This window comes from Lissotriton helveticus, chromosome 7 (assembly GCF_964261635.1).
Source record: "Lissotriton helveticus chromosome 7, aLisHel1.1, whole genome shotgun sequence".
Lineage (NCBI taxonomy): Eukaryota > Metazoa > Chordata > Amphibia > Caudata > Salamandridae > Lissotriton > Lissotriton helveticus.
Window position 1 is genome coordinate 292809302 of NC_136068.1, and position 21100 is coordinate 292830401.

Consider the following 21100-nt stretch of genomic DNA (forward strand, 5'->3'; position numbering starts at 1 on the left):
ATGTAGAAGTGCTCTTCTCTGCTTTAACAGCAGAGACATGGTTATAATTGGTTGAGACAATTTGTTAGTCTGTTTTTCTTGACCCAGCTCTGACTAATTGGTGTGTCTTTGATGTGGACTCAGGTGACAACTTGCCTGTCAAGTTTAACATTTACAGACTGTCAAACCAGGTCAAAGCTAGCATTAAGGTTGAGATTGGCAAAATGCGAGAGCCTGGGATGACTGAGATCTCTAACAGTCTCTGGGCCCGCCCAGTGGTGCTGGCTCCCAAACCTAATACAAAAGTTGGCAAACCTGAGAAGAGGTTTTGCATGGACTACAGAGGACTTAATCCAATCACTAAGACTCATGTTCACCCCATACCAAGTCCTGATGAGCTAATTGACAAGCTGGGAGCAGCAGGTCCCTAAGTGCATGAGACTTTACTTCATGTTACTGGCAGATTGCCCTCACCCAAGAAGAGGTCAGCATTTTCATCACCAGAGGGATGATTTACTAACATTTTCAGTGACGCAAACCATCAAAAATGTTTTTTTCTTATTTCCTTTTCAGGATAAAACTTATTTTGTGCTGGAAATTAACTAAAAGTAGTGCAAGGAAATGTGAAGCCTTGCAACTGCCCACAACTTTTGATGCAAACCCCTTTCTAACAAATATGTGAGACAGGGCTTTGCATAAAGAAAATGGTTTTTGAAACCAAGCGGTAAAAGGAGAAATGTTTTCATTTCTCCTTTTCTTTTTGACTTTCCATGTGTGCTGCTCACATACAAAGTTGGAAAAGTGTTAAGTGTTATCTAGCCATTGTATTTTGTGCTGGAATGGAACCATTCCTGTACAAAACCTATGCAAGACTCTCGCATAAACCTTGGTACTGTGGCGTAAAGGAGTCTGCGTATCGCGGGGCAGCAAAATCCTGTGCCGGCTCTGGGGGTGGGGGGGATATACATATCTCTGTAGATGGCACTCTCCTGCTCCGCCCCAGTCACGCAACGCAGTGCAGCATTTTTGGCTGCTGCGCTGTGTTGGATGACACTTTAATAAATCTGCCCCCTGAAGGTAACTTTCCTTTAAAAGTGATGCCATTTGGTTTGACAATGCGCCTACCACCATCCAAATGTTGGTGAATAGAGTCCGATCATGTCATGAACTTTTCAGTGCATCATATGTGAATCACTGTATTTAATTTAACCTTGGAGGAGCACTTAGGCCACTTTAAGAAAGTGCCTCAGGCCCTGCAGCAGGCATGACCGACTATTAAGGCAATGTTAAGTTGGTGAGTGCGAGCGAGAATTTACATTGCCTAGTGCGATTTTCATTCGCTACTATGGCACCTGGCAAGATTTTCTCAACGCAGACGGTCACAGGCAGTTGCGGCCATTCGTGGTGAGTAAGCTATCTCTTTCAGCGAGAAAGCTGCTGCTCGAGTAAAAAATCTACTTGCACAGCAATAATGAAGCAGCGCCCTCTGGTGCACCACAATGTGCCATTTCTGCTGATTTGGCAGTGCGGAACAAGCTCTAGACGCAAAAATTCAGTGTGATGTGCCGATTCCCCCCGCTCAAGGACCTCCGCAGAGTCTTGCTGAGTTTTATGTAACTCTACAGAATTCCATAGAGTGAAACTCCACGAGTTCCGCCCACTCTGACTCCAATGACTCAGACCTAGGTCAGAGCTTTTCTAGGCCTGATGGAGTACTATAGAAGGTTTGTGAAGGTGTATGGTACCATTATGGTATCACTGTGAGACCTCACGTCCAAGAAACAGCTCAAAAAAGTAATTTTGACTAAAGAGTGTAAAAAGGCATTTGACACGCTGAAAGAGGCTTTGTGGTTAGCACCGGTCTTAAAACCACCTGTTCGTAGCAAGGTGTTCATTGTTCAAACAAATGCTACTAAACATGGGATTGGGGCACTTTTGGCACAGGTAAATGATGAGGGCCAGAATCAACCAGCTGCTTTTATTAGACAACTCCTACAATGGCGGTGTTTGGGTGCCATTGAGAGGGAAGCCTTTGATGTGGCGTGGTCCCTGCAGAAGTTGAGACCTTGTTTTGTGTAAACTAAGAGATGAATAAATCTATTTCAAACTCAATAAAAATAAATAGAGACTTAAATCAAAGCTGCGTGTCAACCACTTTATTTATTAATTTGTATGTGGAAGACCTTGGCCCAGCTTTCAGGAATAACAGGTCTTGCCCTTCAGGGAGAGGTGACAATTTAGTTGCAATCTTACAGTATGACAATGACACTGTCCTGCTAGATAAGATTGCCATTGGCCTTTACAGCCTTTTTAAGTAATTGGAGGCCTATTGTGTGATACTAACGCCCTAATTGTGAATCACCTAGTATGAATATAGTCGTTTTAACTAGAAGGCATAATAAGTATGGCTATAAGGGGTTCTCCGTTATCAGGGTTACAGGTTATAAATACCTCGGCGTAAGCCTGCTTGGCCAAGGTTGTCATCATTTTTATCTATTTATTCTGAAACCAAAATCATTGCCAGCTGCTTTATTCCACCTACCTACTGTGTTGAGAGGCCCCTCTCCCGCCTCCATTTTATCAATAACAAGTGCAACTTTTCCGCCAGCATCAAGTTATGGCAACAACGTTTTCTTTGCACGTCAGGATATCTTCCTGGTTAGGCCTCGCCCACTGCAATCTCTATAGGCAATTACTTAGGCTTCCACATTCACCACTACAAGCACAGATAAGGTTAGAATTTGCCTGATAAATTAACAATGGGCCGGAGAAGTAGCAATATCACGTTGTTGCTACAGGAACAAATATGCCGCCCCTCTCTTTAAAAGCTATTTTATGTGAAGAGCATGTTCCAAATGCACCTCATAAGAGCTGGTTCCAACCCTGAATATTGTGTCATAAATCTAGGCATGGGGCCTATTTGAGTTCCTATTCAAGTTGCAAGAGCCAACAAACTATACCTTGCATTTGCCTTAGGACAATCTTTTAACATTATTTTATTCTGTTTGTGAGATCGACCACAGTAGGAAACATGAGATACAATTAAATAAATGTATTTTGTACTGATACTAAATCAATCCAGGTGTCTCCCTTTCTTTGTCTTTACTCGGTGAAAAAATATGAGAGAGGACCCCACACGTTCCAGGGAACAGGGTACTAATAACATTGAAAGTCAAAAGGCTATCCCTGGAGAGATTCGTAGACAAGGGAGCTACTTCCCAAGTGTCATACTCTATTCTCACTCACTCATCATACACACTAAATAACTCGTCTAAATCACTGGTCACAGACTAGAACATAACGTATTACAGTCTTTTTTTTATTTAAAATATATACTTGTTAAAAAATCTGTGAGAATTCTTGTCGAAAACTACCGACTACATCTGATTAGAAACATCTCATAATATAAAAGAACAATGTTTAAAAATAAAGCATAATACAATTACGTACGTATAACACGTTAAAAAAAGAGACAATACACATAAAAAAAAAAAATTGGTAAGCAAAGTACATTGATTTCAATCCACAAAAATAATCATACAGTATATCATCAGTCAATAAAACAGAACATACAACCTAACCCCCTAGTTGCAATAGAGCAGCTAATATTGCTACAGATTAATTGATTCAATAACCTTCACATAAATGCATAGGGATATTCAGTATTTTTCAATGCTATATCTCTAGGATCCCCTAGGTTTTTTGAATTATGTACAAAAAGTGCGTCGACGCGTTTCGGTGTTGTAGCCCGTGGATATGGTCACACCTTCATCAGGACAGTATTTTGTTTGGGGTCATCTGGTTCAACCAACCATTTCCTTTCTCTGGGATCTGTGGTGTGGTTCTTTATATTTAAGGCTTCTCGCATTCCATCATTTAATTTTATTGATTCAGTATAAGATAGAATCTTCTCCTTTTTGTCGACCGGGACTGTATTTGCAGATCTTTGGTCTTTTTGGCTCCTATCGACCACTAATTGAGTCTTTCGGTTTACTTCAAACTCTAATTAATCATATTGGTTCCTTAAATCATTCCAGACTCCTCCTTCCCCGTAGCTTCACTATGCTTCCGGATCGCCGCTAGCGTCCCGGTGCAGAGTTATGAAACTCAATGGTTTCTTTTAATTTCAAAGATCTTCCGTCCCACGGGAACGGCCTTGAAATTTATGGAGTTGAATTTGATGCATTGTCATTAAGTGGCATGTAGTGGAATGATTAGGAGTTGAACTGTGTGGCATGGAATGAATGAGATGTTGAAATGTGCTGTGTAGTGGAATTATGCTGTGTGCATTTGTGTTTGTGGAATTGTGTGGCACTTAATTGTGTGGCGTTGTGTAGAATTATGTTGAGTTGAACTCTTGTTATCTTAATAAGCCAGCTGAGTGTGGGGCGCAGTCTGCATCAGCTGGCTATATTGTCCATTGATGTCTGCCGGCCTTAGATTGCTGTTGACTTGGAATGCGCTAGTACTAGAGTTACCAACTTTGGAACTGAGAAACCAGGTTTGAGTCTTGGCGTTGGCTCTACATCCTGTGAACCCCCATCTGTGTTAGTGTGAGGTGGACTGTCTGTGTCCCTAATAGTGTAGCGTCCTCTTTGCCAGCTGTTTTCAAGCCACCATGGCTGATCCTACATTACATCACTGAATGAGAATAGTAGCCTTCCTCTCGCCCCCTTTAAAGCAAAGTATTCCCTCAGCAGAGAAATGCCTCATTAGCATAACTAAAGAATATATAAAAATTAGAAGCTGATTTTTCATTGGCACCTACTGTGTGCTGCGCGCCTCTCTCCCAGTAAGCCTTACGTGTTCAAATGGTTGTCTCTTTGTAATGCTGGGGAGGTGGATGAATATGAATTTGAGCCACACCTGCTCCTGCTAGAGCTGCGGATCGCATTCCAGTGCGCTGGCGGTCGATGAAGTCAAGAGTAGATAACTCAAAAGGAGAGAGAATGGAGGTAGGAGGCAGAGCAATTGTGATGGAAAAAAAGACTGTCTGGAATGAGAAGACAGAAAAAGGAATGAAGATGGCAACACAGGATGAGAAGGTGGAAGGGGAAGACAATGCTTGGGGTACATGGTGTGAAAAAAGAAAATTGAGGTAGAAGTGAAAAAATGAAAGATGGGAGAAGACAGAGTTAGTGGATGGAAAAAGAAGGAGAGGATAAGGGAAGGAGGCTGATGGCCGAGCAAGAGGAGAGGACGAGAAAGGGAAGAGGAAGATGGTAGGAGAGAAAGAAGTACATTGTGGTGGGAGTAGCACCAGGCAAAGGGTTAGAGGGAATGTCTGAGAAAAAGAGAGGAAGGCGGTAGATGATGTCAGAAGTGTTGTGTCCTGTTGGACACAGTTGAGTGTTTTGTTACCCACTTTTGAGGGATGGCCCATACACTCACCGACACCCATCCAATACTGGTGTTACCAATTAGGTGTCCTGCTAATAAAGGAGCCAGAGTGCACGTTCTCGTGGCCATTACTAGTAACTATCAGCACGGTTTTGATGTCCGCTATTTTTACAGCATGTGGGCCTTCAGCCCACAATTTCACAAGTAGTAGGCAGAAGAAAGAGGAAAAATGAAAACTTTCAAAAAAACATATGAAACAGTTTGTGATAACGGGGCAGGTGGCAGAGGAGGGCAACGTGAATAGAGGGTGTAGAGGGGTAGAAAAAAGGGAAGGGCAGAAAAGGAGAGATAGATGGAAATAAACTCGAGGGAGGCTCGGACGTTGCTGTTGTTTTTTTTTGTTTGTTTTTTTGTTTTTCCCAGAAGGCAGATTTGGCTCAAAACTCGCTCTGCTATCAGTAAAATGTATTAGAAAAGGGGGTGGTGATGAACAGAGTGTCTGAGTTAAGCAGACCACTCTTACCCAGTCCAAAGATCAGGGCTTGATCCATCACCGTTATTTAGCTCACTGCCCCATCCCAGCTCAGAACCTGGCTATATGCAAATTAGTCTGTCCCTGGCCAATTCTTCACCAGAAAGGAGACAAGCTACCGGGGACCGGTTTCTGGCATTTCAGCCTCGTCGGCCCGGCTTGCTTGAATCCTGATGGAGCAGTGAGCAAGGGACTCATGTCTGAGTATACCCTGCCACACCTATAGTGGCCAAAAACGATTCAGAAAAGGGGGTGGTGATGAACAGAGTGTCTGAATTAAGCAGACCACTCTTACCCAGTCCAAAGATCAGGGCTTGATCCATCACCGTTATTTAGCTCACTGCCCCATCCCAGCTCAGAACCTGGCTATATGCAAATTAGTCTGTCCCTGGCCCAGTGCATCATGGGAACAGGGCAGACCAAACTACCAAGCCAATTCTTCACCAGAAAGGAGACAAGCTACCGGGGACCAGTTTCTGGCATTTCAGCCTCGTCGGCCCGGCTTGCTTGAATCCTGATGGAGCAGTGAGCAAGGGACTCATGTCTGAGTATACCCTGCCACACCTATAGTGGCCAAAAACGATTCAGAAAAGGGGGTGGTGATGAACAGAGTGTCTGAATTAAGCAGACCACTCTTACCCAGTCCAAAGATCAGGGCTTGATCCATCACCGTTATTTAGCTCACTGCCCCATCCCAGCTCAGAACCTGGCTATATGCAAATTAGTCTGTCCCTGGCCCAGTGCATCATGGGAACAGGGCAGACCAAACTACCAAGCCAATTCTTCACCAGAAAGGAGACAAGCTACTGGGGACCGGTTTCTGGCATTTCAGCCTCGTCGGCCCGGCTTGCTTGAATCCTGATGGAGCAGTGAGCAAGGGACTCATGTCTGAGTATACCCTGCCACACCTATAGTGGCCAAAAACGATTCAGAAAAGGGGGTGGTGATGAACAGAGTGTCTGAATTAAGCAGACCACTCTTACCCAGTCCAAAGATCAGGGCTTGATCCATCACCGTTATTTAGCTCACTGCCCCATCCCAGCTCAGAACCTGGCTATATGCAAATTAGTCTGTCCCTGGCCCAGTGCATCATGGGAACAGGGCAGACCAAACTACCAAGCCAATTCTTCACCAGAAAGGAGACAAGCTACCGGGGTTCCGAGCTGGGATGGTGCAGTGAGCTAAAAACGGTGATGGATCAAGCCCTGATCTTTTGACTGGGTAGGAGTGTTCTGCTTAATTCAGATGCTCTGTCCATCACCACCCCCCTTTTTGAATTGTTTTGGCCACCACAAGTGTGGAAGGGTATGCTCAGATGTGAGTCCCTTGCTCACTGCACCATCAGGATTCAAGCAAGCCGGGCCGAAGACGGCTGTAATGCCAGAAACCGGTCCCCAGAAGCTTGTTTCCTTTCCAGTAAAGAATTGGCTTGGTAGTTTGGTCTGCCATGTTCCCATGATGCACTGGGCCAGGGTCAGACTAATGTGCATGTAGCCAGGTTCTGAACTGGGATGGTGCAGAGAGCTAAAAAACGGTGATGGATCAAGCCCTGATCCTTTGACTGGGCAGGAGTGTTCTGCTTAATTCAGATACTCTGTCCATCACCACCCCCCTTTTTGAATCATCAGTAAAATGTAAGCTCCTGCTGAGCCCCGAAGGGAAAAAGCTTGTCATTGCAGAGCCAAAATGTCAGAGGAAAGGGATGCATGTCACTGATGGAAGTGCTCAGACTGTACGAGGGTGCCTCCCACGATTAGTGTACAAAGAATGGTGGAAACGGAGCGATCATGGAGAGATGGCTAGGGGTACCTAAAGCATCATTATTGCAGCTGCCGCCACACAAAAAATAGGTTTCTAACCACAACCAAATATACCAGCAAGAATAACCTTAAGACATGCAGAGAGCATAAGTATGCGCCACTGTAATCTGCAATGATTGATGAAAAAAGCTACTGATGTCTGAAGCAGATTGCTGCTGCTCAAGCCACGTCATCCAGTTTTGTGACAGCGAAAGTGCACAATTACCCCTTCCTCCTGACAAAACTTCGCCTTAAATTAGAGTTGGTCTCCTGTTCATAGGGTGACCAGATTCTCAAAACAAAAAACGGGGACAGGTCATAGACATAGAAGAAGGACTGCGGTTTGCAATAACCATCGACATAAAAGTAGAATTATTTGACAGCTGTCATAGACATAGAAAAGGACTACAATGACTGCTCCCTCCACAGACCGACATGACAGACAACAAATCCGAGGTCTTTTATTGGCAACCCTCTCCTTAACACAGCAGCATTAGTACTTCTTATTCATTTACACTTTTAAGGACTATAGCATATATTTGCCAAAAATCAATAAAACATCACAGGCTAGCAAACGCCAGTGCAAAGAGAGCATGCACGCGCATGCTCACCCGAAACAATGAAAAACAGGGACATTTCTGTGTTTAACCGGGACACATTTGAAAATGGGGACATTTGAGTCACTTGGAGAAATGTGTCGGGACACGGGGACACTTCTCCAAAAATGGGGACCATCCAGGGAAAACGAGGACGTCTGGTCACCCTACCTGTTCAGCAACCACAAAAAACAAGCATGCGGGACTTACACACGATGATCTGCTTCACAACACACTGAACGGATGCAATTTTCCTTTAGTATTCACTGCGCTCTTTACAATGGGGCACCACTCACAAGTATTTCATTTCGATGACGCACAACGATTGAAACAGGAACAATTGGCACAGGATATCAAAATTAAGGAACAAAGACAGGAAAGTGAGCTAATATTAGTAACCTCACACACAGATTACTTTGACAGCACTGTATACTGCAGTAGCGGTTGGTGGTGGGAGTAGCTGCCGGGCGGTGGGGAGGAGGGCAGTGTGGGGGGGTAGTAATCTATGGATTACGGAGGATTATAGGTAAGTAAACAAATAAATCAATAAAACGAATTTCGTTGCGCGCACTGCATCCCCAAATGCGATGCAGTGCATGCAACGAAAATAGTTTTATTAATTTATATCTTTATTTACCTATAATCCTCTGTAATCCATAGATTACTACCCCCCACCTTGCCCCTCCCCCTCCCCATGCCACCGCCCAGCAGCTATTCCCACCATCGACCGCTACTGCTGTATAGGAGGGAACCCTTGCCGCCTAATACTTTGCAGACTTCGACATAGGTGGAGGACACCCGCCGCCTAAATGTAGTGTTCTCGCTTCCCATGTGCCTGTGCGAATTCGAAGAAAGAAATTTGGATGTGAAAAGCAGATACAGGGGCAGATTTACAAGGCCCTTGCGCCACTTTTGCGTCACTTTTAACATGGGAAAAGGGACGCAAAAGTGGAGCCAGGGGCTTTTAAATCTGCCCCACCAGTGCCTTAAATGGGACGGTACTGTGCGGTACAGAGTACTGGCACTTTTTTATTTCGAGATGGAGAGTACCTGCACTTCTAAAGAGAGATGTAATACTTTTAATTGGAGAGTACCGACACTTCTCAGAAACGAGCAGGTACTCTGGTACAGAGTACCTGCTTTTCTATTTTTCCATTTCCAGCACTGCCCTAAACACTCTCGGAGTAAAGAGAGCGGCAGTGAGCAATTAAAGAAATATCAAATGGACAGAGTGGTGCGAAGGAACAGCTTGCCATCAAGAAGCTAGGTATGAATATTGCTGGCAAGCCAGTGATGCAGAAAGTTCTATTGAACAGGAGACTTATTTATTTGTTCAGACATCAACTTCAGGAGACACCAACCAAAAACAAGCAAGAGCCGCTCAGGAGACAGTGGAATGGAAAGTGGCTGAGTATGGAGGAGGGGTGGGGAGATGAAAGGCTGGGACCAGAAAGCCAGTTCGATCAACAGTGAACAGCGGGAGGTTGGTGATTGAGGGACAAGAGAAGAACCCGCTGTTGGCTGAGCGTGTTTAGAAAAGTCATTAAATTGGTTTGCCTGTCTGAAATAAAAACATGAAGATACACAGTAGTGGTTTGTGGAGAAAACCGGCAGCAGCTTACATAAACAAAGTCGCTTAAAGTGAAATCGGTGCCTTTATTAAACAAATGTCAAAGAGGAGCTATTCTTAAATAAAGGCATGAGGCCATGCTATGTGTTAAAGCATGGCGCTCACCTCTGCCAACTCCTTGCATTTCAATTACAAGTAGCACAGTGGAGAAAAAATAAAGAAAGGCTCACTGCTATGCCCCTCGATAAATTTAAAGTGAAAGCGGCACTGTGCAGAAATGAAGAAAAGTGTGTGCCATGCTGTGTAATAAGCAGAATGTGTGTAGTTGTCATGAAAGAAAATGAGCAGCAGCAAGCCACCAAACTAGATGAGACCTAATAAGAAGAGTCCTCACAAAGCACCATAAATAACGGAGAAAGTAAGAACACATGTAGCCTGGTATTCCTCATGGGAGAATGCAAAAGTCTAAAAGGAGAGACTACTAAGCCTATTCACGAATCAAAAGCCAGCATTTACAAAGGACAGTAAGAGTATCCAATTGAAAAGATGGGCATAAAATGGGCGGAGCATAAAGTCCTTACCTGAGTATAGCATGTCTTGAAGGGACAGCGCAAGCACTGCCTAGGTGAGACCTAAAAACAAAAGTAAAAACATTGTCATATGCAAGGCCAATAGCTCTAACTTTCACAAATGAGTGACCAATTGCATTGTAAATGCTTGTTAGAGCTTCTCATTAGTCAAAAGGGTAGTAATTCTGTTATCCATCTCTTTCATTGCACTTCATTGCTTGGGTTTTCTCTCAAGAGAATTTCACTCTAAGTGTCAAACATTTTGAGTTAAATGTCACTCATAAGTACCCCCAAAACCATGAAAATGTTACACATAAGCATTCTGAAAGCTTGGCAGCTATGGGTACAGCACTCATTTCTAGAGCATTAACTACCTGACGTCATCCCAATTCACTTACCCACCATTAGTATTGTATCTGTTTCAGTGAGCTATTGAGGGGGCCCCTAGCTGTGAGGATGAGTGATGGGTGTGGCTTCCTAGCGGACCCTGGCGAGCAACTGCCGCTCTTACCTGATGTGGGTTCCCCGGGAGACAATACTTACATAGTGAGCCCCAGGGTTACACGATGCTCCATGAAGAGCGATGCTCTGGGTACTGTGCTAATACTCCTCCATCACTAGCACCCCGGTAGATTACTGAGTGATTCCTTCTGTGCGCGATAGCTCCATTGCACAACACGCTTTCTGGTACAGAGCGTGTAAGTGCCCACAGAACGTGACTGCCATCTTGGAACACCAACTTTTCATTACAATGTGGGGCACGCTCCTTAAAATACCTATAAAGATTGCTAGACTTTGTGTTATCCACATTATTAATACGTGACTAGAAATATATTTTACAATAAATGTAGGAATTACATGTTTTAGTTTGTTTTATTTTTTCACCTGAGTTTATAGGCAGGGTAAAACCAAACACAAGACAATGCTGATCATTCAAATTTCCATATTACTTTACATACTTTTTTTAGCTCACGACACTGTGACCGACCAAAACTTTCTTTTAGTGAAATTGGCATGGAGGGAACTAAGCACACAAAGGAGGGACATTTGCACAAATGCACAAGTAACAAACCAGCATTTGTGAATGCCACAGATAAGAACCTAATGGCAATCAGTGGGTGTGACGAAAACCTAAAGTAGAGATACAACAGGTCTTGTAGACAGCGCAAGCGCAGTCAAGGTTAGACCTAACTAGCATTAGCATAGCCAATAGGTCTCCCCTTTGGGACCTTATAAGTGTTTAGCGATGCAACACTTGATGTTGTTGCACCAAGGATATTGTGCTGGATAACTAAACACTTATAAGGTCCAAAAGGCGAGACCTATTGGCTATGCCAATGCTTGTTTAATATGTAACCAAGCTTGATGGAGGTGACATGCTAAAATAATTTTTGGGGGCAGTACAACATGAAGGAATAAGTTGACAGGGTATAAAGTACACAAGGCTTCAGAGAAAGATGCAATGGTTGTGAGAGAGAGAGAGAGGGGGAGCAGGAGGTGAGCCGGTGAGTGGTGAACGTGCGCGCGTGCTTGGGAGAGCAGTCTTCACTTTTCAAGGACTGCACTCGTGCTTGTGATGTGCCGCTGCTCGCTCCCGCAAGGTGGATGCCACCACGACTACAAGTGTATTGCTTGAAAAGCGAAGACCAATGGATAAAGGTGCTCTTAGTGCAGCGCATGCGCGCTGCCTTGACGAGACCTAAAAACGGGGAGCCTGATTAGAAGAGCCCCATTAAATTCTGACCCCCTGCACATACACCTGTTTGTTCATGGGTGGCCATTACAAAGTGTGCATACTTTATTGCAGCTATAATTACTGGGCGTGATAAAAGCTGTACCCCGGATAACATTTGGCTGGCCAAACCTGCAGAAATTCGTGTAGAGCTTGGTCCAAAAAGTCCCAGGATGCATGATATGCCTCATTTTCAAAGGCAAACTTCAGAATAGTCAACTTTCATCTCAAACAACAAATTCTGAAGCCAGTGGTATCAGATTTTATCTTATTCAGATTTAATTCCTAATTCCCTTTAAGGACTCTCATAATCAGGACATAGATGTCTAAAGTCAAATACTGTTATGACTTTTAGAATTCTCAAAAACTTCAGAAGCTATCATAGTTAAGGTCAAGAAGTAAGGATTAGACAAAAAGACAGTTTTGTGAGCCAAGCAGCTGATTTTTAAACATGCCAGCCATTCAAGGGAAGTCAATCCAGTCTACGTAACACACAACCGAAATGAGGAAATGTATGGGAATGCCCCATTAGACAGCAGCAACATTTTTTGTTCTTCTTAAAGAGGTCAGAGGAGACTTAGGAAGACCAGTCAGAGCAGCATTAACTATCGGTTCAAGCTTTTACAAAGACTTTACTTAGATTTCCAGAGTCCTCAACCAAAATAAATCATTTAATTGTCACCATTAAATAAAGTTCAATGCTTAACTCCTTTCTCTGCCAGGGTGTTTGAGTAACACTATGGTAGATTAAAAAAAAATAATTGACCAATACCTCTTTAGTCTCTTTGTGCGCGTTCATCAATTATATGGTTTTTGGCAAATTAAGGCCTATGTACTGGTGCGAATCCAGAATCAATATTTCATTTCATTCTGAAGATATAATGAGACATATAAAGATATTTTCATTTTTCTAACAAATTTGTTAAATATTTTGATGCATTTCTCAAATGGACAAATATAAATCACAGAATATTAATGGATGAAATACTGCACTTAAGGCCTAGAGTTTGGCAATACCAAATGTGTGTAGTATTGTCTAGAGAATGACGTTTGCACAATCAATTAAATAATATAATCCTAGATCACTAAATTGAGGCAGAAGTACTGTTTGTTGCACAGTTCATTTGACAACATATATCAAAATGAGAACTATATATATTTTCTAATTCTGCCAAACCTAAGAAATCAATTGGTGTATGTGCAAGCTGGGAGATCGGCTGATAGATCATGCAAATTGTCAGATTGTTTGCATTTTCTTCTAAAAAATGGTAATTCCCTTCAGCTTCTCTCTAACAGGAAGATATCCCTTCTAAGGCTTGATGACCATAGGGCTACTGAATGTGCATGTAGCAGACATACATGGGTATTCTATGGATTGAAGGTGCCTGCCGGTGATAAGCAGGGTGGAGTTCATTTGAATAATATGAATTGCAACTGAAAACAAAACATTGATTTAGGGTACAGGTCTTTAGTCACAAGAGTAATCCATGAACTGTATGGAAACATACACAATCAAACATTTTCCACATCTACACATCCTAAGGTTTCTTTCGCTGAATGCCAAAACTCCCACCAGTGGTGGAGGCAGGTTGTTGAGCCCAAGAGATACCATTTCACTACTTTATGAAATAATGTATGATATTTTGTGACCAGTTGGCAATGTAAAAAAAAGTCCAGTTCACAGAATCCATTTTGGGCCTATTGGAAGGTGCTTCTCTAGGTGTTGATGTCAGCACTATCAGGTTGGCATCCTGTGATATTCAACCTTAGGACAGCAACCTCCCTATGTAAAAAGCAATATTTATATGGTGTTCAGGAAGTTGCTTTTTGCATTTTTCCGAAGCCTGTAGGCTTGCTTTGAATAGTGTACACTGAGTGGCCAATTAGATGGCTACTTTCAATTTTTTATGTCCTATTAGCACTGCTGTACTCCTGGAGCACCCATAAAGCCAATGATAAAGTGCTTTGTTACTCTGCCAAGGCTGTTACTTCATTTTCACCGATCCGGTAATACCATAAAAAATTGCCTCAGGAACATAACTCTGCCAAGACTTGTTCCCACTCTGTGTTCTGGGTCCCGTTAGAGTAGGCATACAAGACATGTATTGGTTTTCTATTGGTTCAGAATTCCAACAGGCTTAAACTGTGGTCCATATTTATCAAGGGGTTGCATTGCTATTGCACCATTCACCATGGTGCGAAAGTGAAGCAACTCGTAAGTTGTGATTTATCAAGGCACGCAAGACCTCCTTGTGTGGCCCTGAGTGGCTTAATAAATCAGGAGTAATGCAACGCAGCCCAAATCACTGTATTGCGTTATTCTGCCCCAAGGAGGCAATCCATGGGTGGTGCTTGGGTGGTCTCACGCAAAACCCATGGATTTTGACACATTCCCAGATTTACCATTACTGGTATACCTGGTAATGTGCCAAAATCCCATGCCTTTCCAGGGAAGGCGTACCATGGAGAAATATCTTTCTTCTCATTTTTTCCTTTTTCTGTGTGTGCTGTATTTCGCAGCTCAATAGAAAGATGAAAATGCCTCAGGGGATTGATTTAGTGCAGGAGAATGTCCCTTCCTGCACAAAAACAATTCTGCTTACAACACAGGCACACTTGCATCATGATGCAAGAGTGCCTGCGTTGGAGCTAGGCAGCACAATTTGCACCAGCGCTGGGAAAAGGCAGGAATGTGCTTTAATGTGATACATATGGGGAATTCCTGGCCTTTCCCTGTAATGTAGTGTGGCAAGGTAACTTGCTGTGCTGCTCTGCGTTACTATTTGATAAATATGGCCCTGAGTTTGGCGCACTTGGGAAATTTGGCAAGCAACTGAAAGGCAAATGCTGGTTGAGGATATCTGTTTTTGATGCAGCTATGACCCCTGTGTTGCATAGAAACATACCAGAGCCAAATATTTTAACATCTACACATCCTATGACTTCTAGTACTCTGGACCATACCTCCCTCATCCAGAATGGTAGCCCAGAAGATTGCATTGAACTTGCTATTTGTCAGTTGTTTGGCTTTTTTTTAAAAAAAGATAGTAATTCCTTCCAGTCTACCTCATACACAAACATATTCCTGGCAAGCCTTGACCGCATCTTTATTTCAATGGTCCTCCCATGGGTGAGGATTCCGGAAATGTATGAGATTTCTATGGGTTCAGGGTGCCCACAGACCATAAACTGGGTGCAGCGTAATTGGGAAATGTGGCTAGCAAGAAGAAGTGAAATGCTGGTTTATGGTACCTGTTATTGGTTGGAGATATGACCCCTGGGATAAATAGAACATACCACAATTATATATCTTTAACTTTTGCATGTCGTAGGGTTCTTAGCACGGGGTATCCGACCTCCCTCGCTCCCATCTCCTGCTTGGGAGATTGCACGGAACATGCCATTGGTCATACACCTTTTTCCAAATCATTGTAATTCCCTCAAAGCTCTCTTGTGCAGACCCATATCCCTGTCCAGGCGTGCCCCTAATTGTGTTCACAATAGCTTGCTGAACTTGAGGGGAATTTTTGTGGAATTTTTATAGGTTCGGAGGATTCACAGGCAATAAAATGGGTGCAGTGTGTTTGGGATATTTGGATAGCATCTGAAAGAGAAATGCCAGTTCATGATACCTATCATTAGGTCACTGGTAAGGCATATGGGCTGCATGGAAACATATTGTTATTCTTTTTTTTTTTAACATATAACATACTAAGGGGCACATGCATCCAGCCCACGTTTTGCGATTTCTAAATTGCAAATTTTACAGATTTGCTATTTAGAAATCCCAAAATGCAATGCATAGAAGGATTCGCAAAAAAAATGCGATTCCTTAAAATTCCTTAATTGCGACTCGCAAATTGCGAGTCCCAATTAAGGAATTGATTCCCATTCAAAATCAATGGGAATTTCATGCGCAATTTGCGAGTACCTAATAGGTACTCGCAGATTGTACATGCAATTTCAAGGATGCAAGGGTGCCAAAAGGACACCCTGTTGCGCCGGTGAAATTGATATATACACACATGTTGCGCACACACATGCCCCAAGGGCATGTGTATGTGTAACATGTAACTCTGAAAAAGGCACTTTTGTGCATTTTTCAAAGTTTTCGCAAATTACCATCAGCTTACAGTTGATAATAATTTGTATTTCTTAATAGCAACATCACAATTTTTTTTGGGGGGTTGCATTGAATTTAGTGAATCGCAATTTGCGATTCCCTAAATGCAATCACAATTTAAGTAATCAGAAATTTTGCGATTACTTCAATAGAGTTTTTTGCATTTGGGATGATGCATCCCAAATGCAAAAATTGCGGTCGCAAACGGGCAGATTCTGCAAATCTGCCCCTTCGCGATTGATAAAAGCAATGATGCATGTGCCCCTAAGGTTTCTTATGCTGGATGTCATGCATCCCTGAGCCTGATTGGCAGGCTGGGAGATCAAGTTAAACATTACATTTTTTACGATTCTTAGCTTTTTTTCCGAAAAATGATCATTTTCTCTACTCTTGCTCGTAAAGGAACATGTCCTTTTGAACCTAATTGTCAACACCAGCACTTATGACAGTCTGCCACATGGTTGTGCTGTTTGCAATTTAGATATGGGCAACAGTTGTTTATGAATTTAATGTACACCAAAAATGACTAATAATTGATGCCTAAGCCAGTCTCATAGTTGTTGGGGCCTGCAATAGTATAAATTGTCACACATGTAGCCATGTGATAGTTAGTAGTTATGTTGGTACTGTCATTGGCATCGCTGACAGAGGGAATGGGTTGGGCACGCTGCAGTGGCCTAACGACAGCCCTGGCACTTATGATTTTACAAATTAAGCACTGCTTATGGGGTATCTCTATTTTGGGAAGATGACCGGGGATATGGAAACCACAAACATCACACCCATGTATCTTGCAAAAATGCCCACAAGTGAGTGCATTTAATTTATAGAATTTTACTATCTGTGTTTATTTCAGCTAGAGCTGTATAGAGTGGGGAGCAGGAAGGAAATCACACAGTAAAAACAAAAGACAATGCAATCATTGTTTTGGAGGAGTCGTTTAATGTGGGAGGAGGAGAGAATGGGTGAGGCTGCAAGCTGCCTACTTTGAATATGGCAAACCAATGTTCAAGTTTGGCTTCGGCTCAACATTCTGTGATTCTGGGCAAATCACTTAACTCCCCATGCCTAAAAAAATCTATGTGTCATTGTGTAAAGTAACTGGTACTCATGTAAAGTGCTTCAATACCTGAGGGTCGAGTTCGCACTATATAAAAACCACAACATGTGTGTATTCACCCACCCACCACCATTTGCCAGCCCTACCACTCTCAAGTGTTGCCAGACACGATTGGAGCCTGCAGTCAATTGATTTCCAGGAGGCCTACCCCCATGTGTGGGGTATGGTTTTAACTAGAAGTGTGGAAAACCAATTGGTATAACGTGCAAATGAATTTCCCTATATTTTGATTTTCTGCTGTAAATCAGAATCTGTAAAAACGTTTTTTTTCAATACAAGTCCTCAAAATTATCTGGGTTTATGAGTAATCCAGAATACTGAATGGTTCAAATGATGCTCTATCCCTAATTTAAGAGATTATTTTGGACATTTAAAAATACATAGTTTATATTCACCCTCAAATCAAAGTCAATTTTAAGCTTTCATCATCAGGCGATGTATGATCAGTACGCTGTGACTGATCTGTGTATCGTGTGCTTTAAAGAAAACTACAAACACAACATAGCAAAAAGCCCGATGCTGTTTGGATTTCATTTTAATTTAAGGAAAAATCCAAATGTTTGGTTTCTTGCTTGGAAACAGGCATGTGTCTGTGTCTCACCTAGAACAAGTCATCCGTCAGCCACCACCCTCTTACCGAAACCGGAAGGCAAAGTTAAGGGCCGCCCCGGGTGGCAGTAGGTCTAGCTACACCACTGTTCTTTAGTTACTGTGTAACTCTAAATGGAGGACACCAATTTGCAAATCAATTCTGACCATGCTTCTCATGGGAACAAAGCAAACACAAGAAGATGGAGGGCTGAAACCTTTCAGACAGTCACCCCAGTCACAGATCTGGGTTGAAGCCATCATCGCTCTTTAGCTCACTTCACCACCCCGGTTCAGACACAGCTATATGCAAATCAGTCTTGAGCCTGTGCCTCATGGGAGCGGTCCAGCCCGAACTGTCAAGCCATGTCTGCCATGGACCTGCTGCATTCACCGACGTTTTAAAAACTGGAACACTTTTTTGCAGAAAAAGAAATCCCTGTTCCTTTAAGAAACGTGTACTTCTTTAAAAAGGCAAAAAATTAAGGGGCATATTATCAAGGGGGTTTATCTCTGCTTTTTTGGCTTTAAAAGCCAAGAAAGCGGAGATAAAATTATCTCCCTATTACGCAGCTGTCGCTAACACCAGTTAGCGACAGCTAGTAGGAGATAGCGACCATCTTGGGCCCCACTTTGCATGTCAGGGATATTTATCACTAATGACATGCAAAGTGGGCGTGCCAAGATGTTAGCGACTGGAAACAGTCACTAACATCGCTATCTCCTATTACCAACTTTTGGAGATATTCGCGCTAAGCGCGAATATCTCCAAAAGCTAACACCTGCCCTGAGCAGTTCTTAGCCATGTTATCCAATGGGAGGTGGATAACATGGCTAAGAGCATTAGCTCGGTAATGCATGAATATCGCTGACTTTTCAGCGATATTCATGTATTGCAGCCATTTTTTATCGCATTTGCGATAAACCTTGGTAATACCAAGGTTTATCTGCGATAAAAATCGCCGCAGCTCAGCGGTAAAATTTTGTCTCTAACCAAGCAATAGCGATAATTATCGCTATTGCTTGGTAATATGCCCCTAACTTTTGGAATCCAATCACAGGGATGGCGATCTACTGTCCCTTGCAGCCAACCATTGTAGCCAATCACAGGGGTCATAAAGTGCTAACTGTCTAATGATTATCAAGCAGCCAGGCAGGGTTGTGACTCCCTTTGACTCGATGCTTTGTGAATGATTTTTTAGTGCATAGGTCGACTTGTAAAATAAAATAGCAATCGCAAAGTCTATGCGATTTCTTACCACGTTTTGAGACCACTGTATAGCACATCTGGCCCAAAAGCCCTATATTTGGTAAGTGAAAGACCTGGCTGAATAATCAATTTCATGTTATTTAAGTGTCTAATTGTTACTGTGTTATAATTGTATTGAACCAAGGTGCTCACTTTATCTGTAAAATAATTAAAATGAAAAGAAATTGTGTGTAATGTGTGGGTTTTTGCCCAACCAGCTTTCCGAGAATAAATCTGATTGTTTAACCTTGCTACTCCTTGAAAGTCAATCCCTATAATGAGTAACTCGATAATTCAGAGAGAAAATCAGCATGCATAGGTACCTCGTTCCTGCGGTTCATAGCAAAAACGGCAACATTTCTAGCGACTATTGTCCAGTTGTCCCTGTCCCAAAGGCCACAGTAACTAGTCTGACAAAGGGATTTCATCCATGCATGCATGCTATTATCAGTAAGGACACATTCTACGTAAGTGGTGCTGTTCATCAAAACCAAACATATGTTTGTTTTTCATCTTGAAATCTTGCATTATCGATTTTTAGTCACTATCCCTGTTCCAACTTCTGTGTTTTGTTATAGATATTGGAAAACAATGTCCTCGTGATCTTGTTCTGCCTCTACCCGAAGAAATTGAAACCTCAACGAGCGGAGGACTTTTCTCAGGGACTGTATATTATACCGTCAACCAGTAAGTCACTATAGCCCCACCTTTCTTTTGTATGTTTGAGAAACACAGTTTTGACAGTAGGGAATGGGGATCGGTGATCCTTCCCTGTTCCCCTTAGGCCCCAGCTGCTCAGCAGACAGAAGTAGATGATCATAGAAGGAGTATAATAAGTGAAGGTACATTTCTGAACCTATGATTTGGGCAAGGGATACTGGAAATAGGTGCAAAAAGGGTGCAGCAGAGACTCCAGATAACAAGGGAAGGGCTACAAATGGGGCCTTTAATGTGTCACAATCTAGTAGTATTTGAAGCATTCAAAGACATTCAGAGTGTATGTGTGAGTAAGCCAGGGAGCACCTACTTTATGCAAACCACTGCTGATTCCATGTTCCCCATTGTTTTAATTCATTTTTTTGGATCCGCTGATGTACCTTGTAACCAAAATTGAATGAAAACCATATAAAACATGTATGATTACATCTACAAAAACTTTAAATATTTTAATTTAAGTATGTATGTCAATTTTACCTTTCAAAACCTACACAAAGTATATTTATAAAAACAAAATGTGTGCAGTTTAAAAAAATGCTAAATAAAAAATGAAAATAAATAGCACTATACTTAATATTAAAAATAAACCATAGAATTAACAAAACTACACATTACAGGGACGTAATTCTTTAGAAATAGAATATGAAAACCTTTGGAAATTCACTGAAAAAACCAAAGGCTACCGGGACATCATAGTTAGGAAATACGATTTAAAAAACCTTAAAAATCAACAAAAATATCAAAGACTACAGGAACGTTATAGTTAGGAAATACAATTAAAAAATCATAGAAATTTACTGAAGAAAACAAAGGTTACAGGGACATTATAATTAGGCTCAAATGTCACTCTAACTAAACCATAGACATTCAGCAGTTATAGTTACCTGAGCTAACTATAACTTACTTCCTCGCAATGCTTTGCTTCTGACCTCACATATTACATCACTCATGACATGGTTAGTGACATCACTGGTAACATCTCAAATGACATACTGGTGAAATTATCCAGTGAGTGTGTTTTCTAAATGTTTCTGTGACTTAACCCCTTCCATGCTGCCATCGGCCATTGGCCGACGGCATTGCTACCTCGCTGGTACTGGCATTGGCCAATGGCCTTCACGGCCCGCCCGTTTTGCGGTAGTGCAGCAATTCCGCAAAATCGGCGGCGCAGCCAAGGTGTTAAAGA

General features: G+C 42.3%; 1 protein-coding gene across 1 annotated transcript in view; it reads left to right on the plus strand.

The window, feature by feature from the left end:
• LOC144766744 (uncharacterized) overlaps nucleotides 1–21100 on the plus strand; it is a 604477-nt gene that overhangs the window by 47336 nt on the left and 536041 nt on the right. The window contains exon 3 of the mRNA XM_078650492.1: nucleotides 19776–19884. Coding sequence (XP_078506618.1) covers nucleotides 19776–19884 — 109 coding nt within the window. The remainder of the gene's footprint in view (nucleotides 1–19775; nucleotides 19885–21100) is intronic.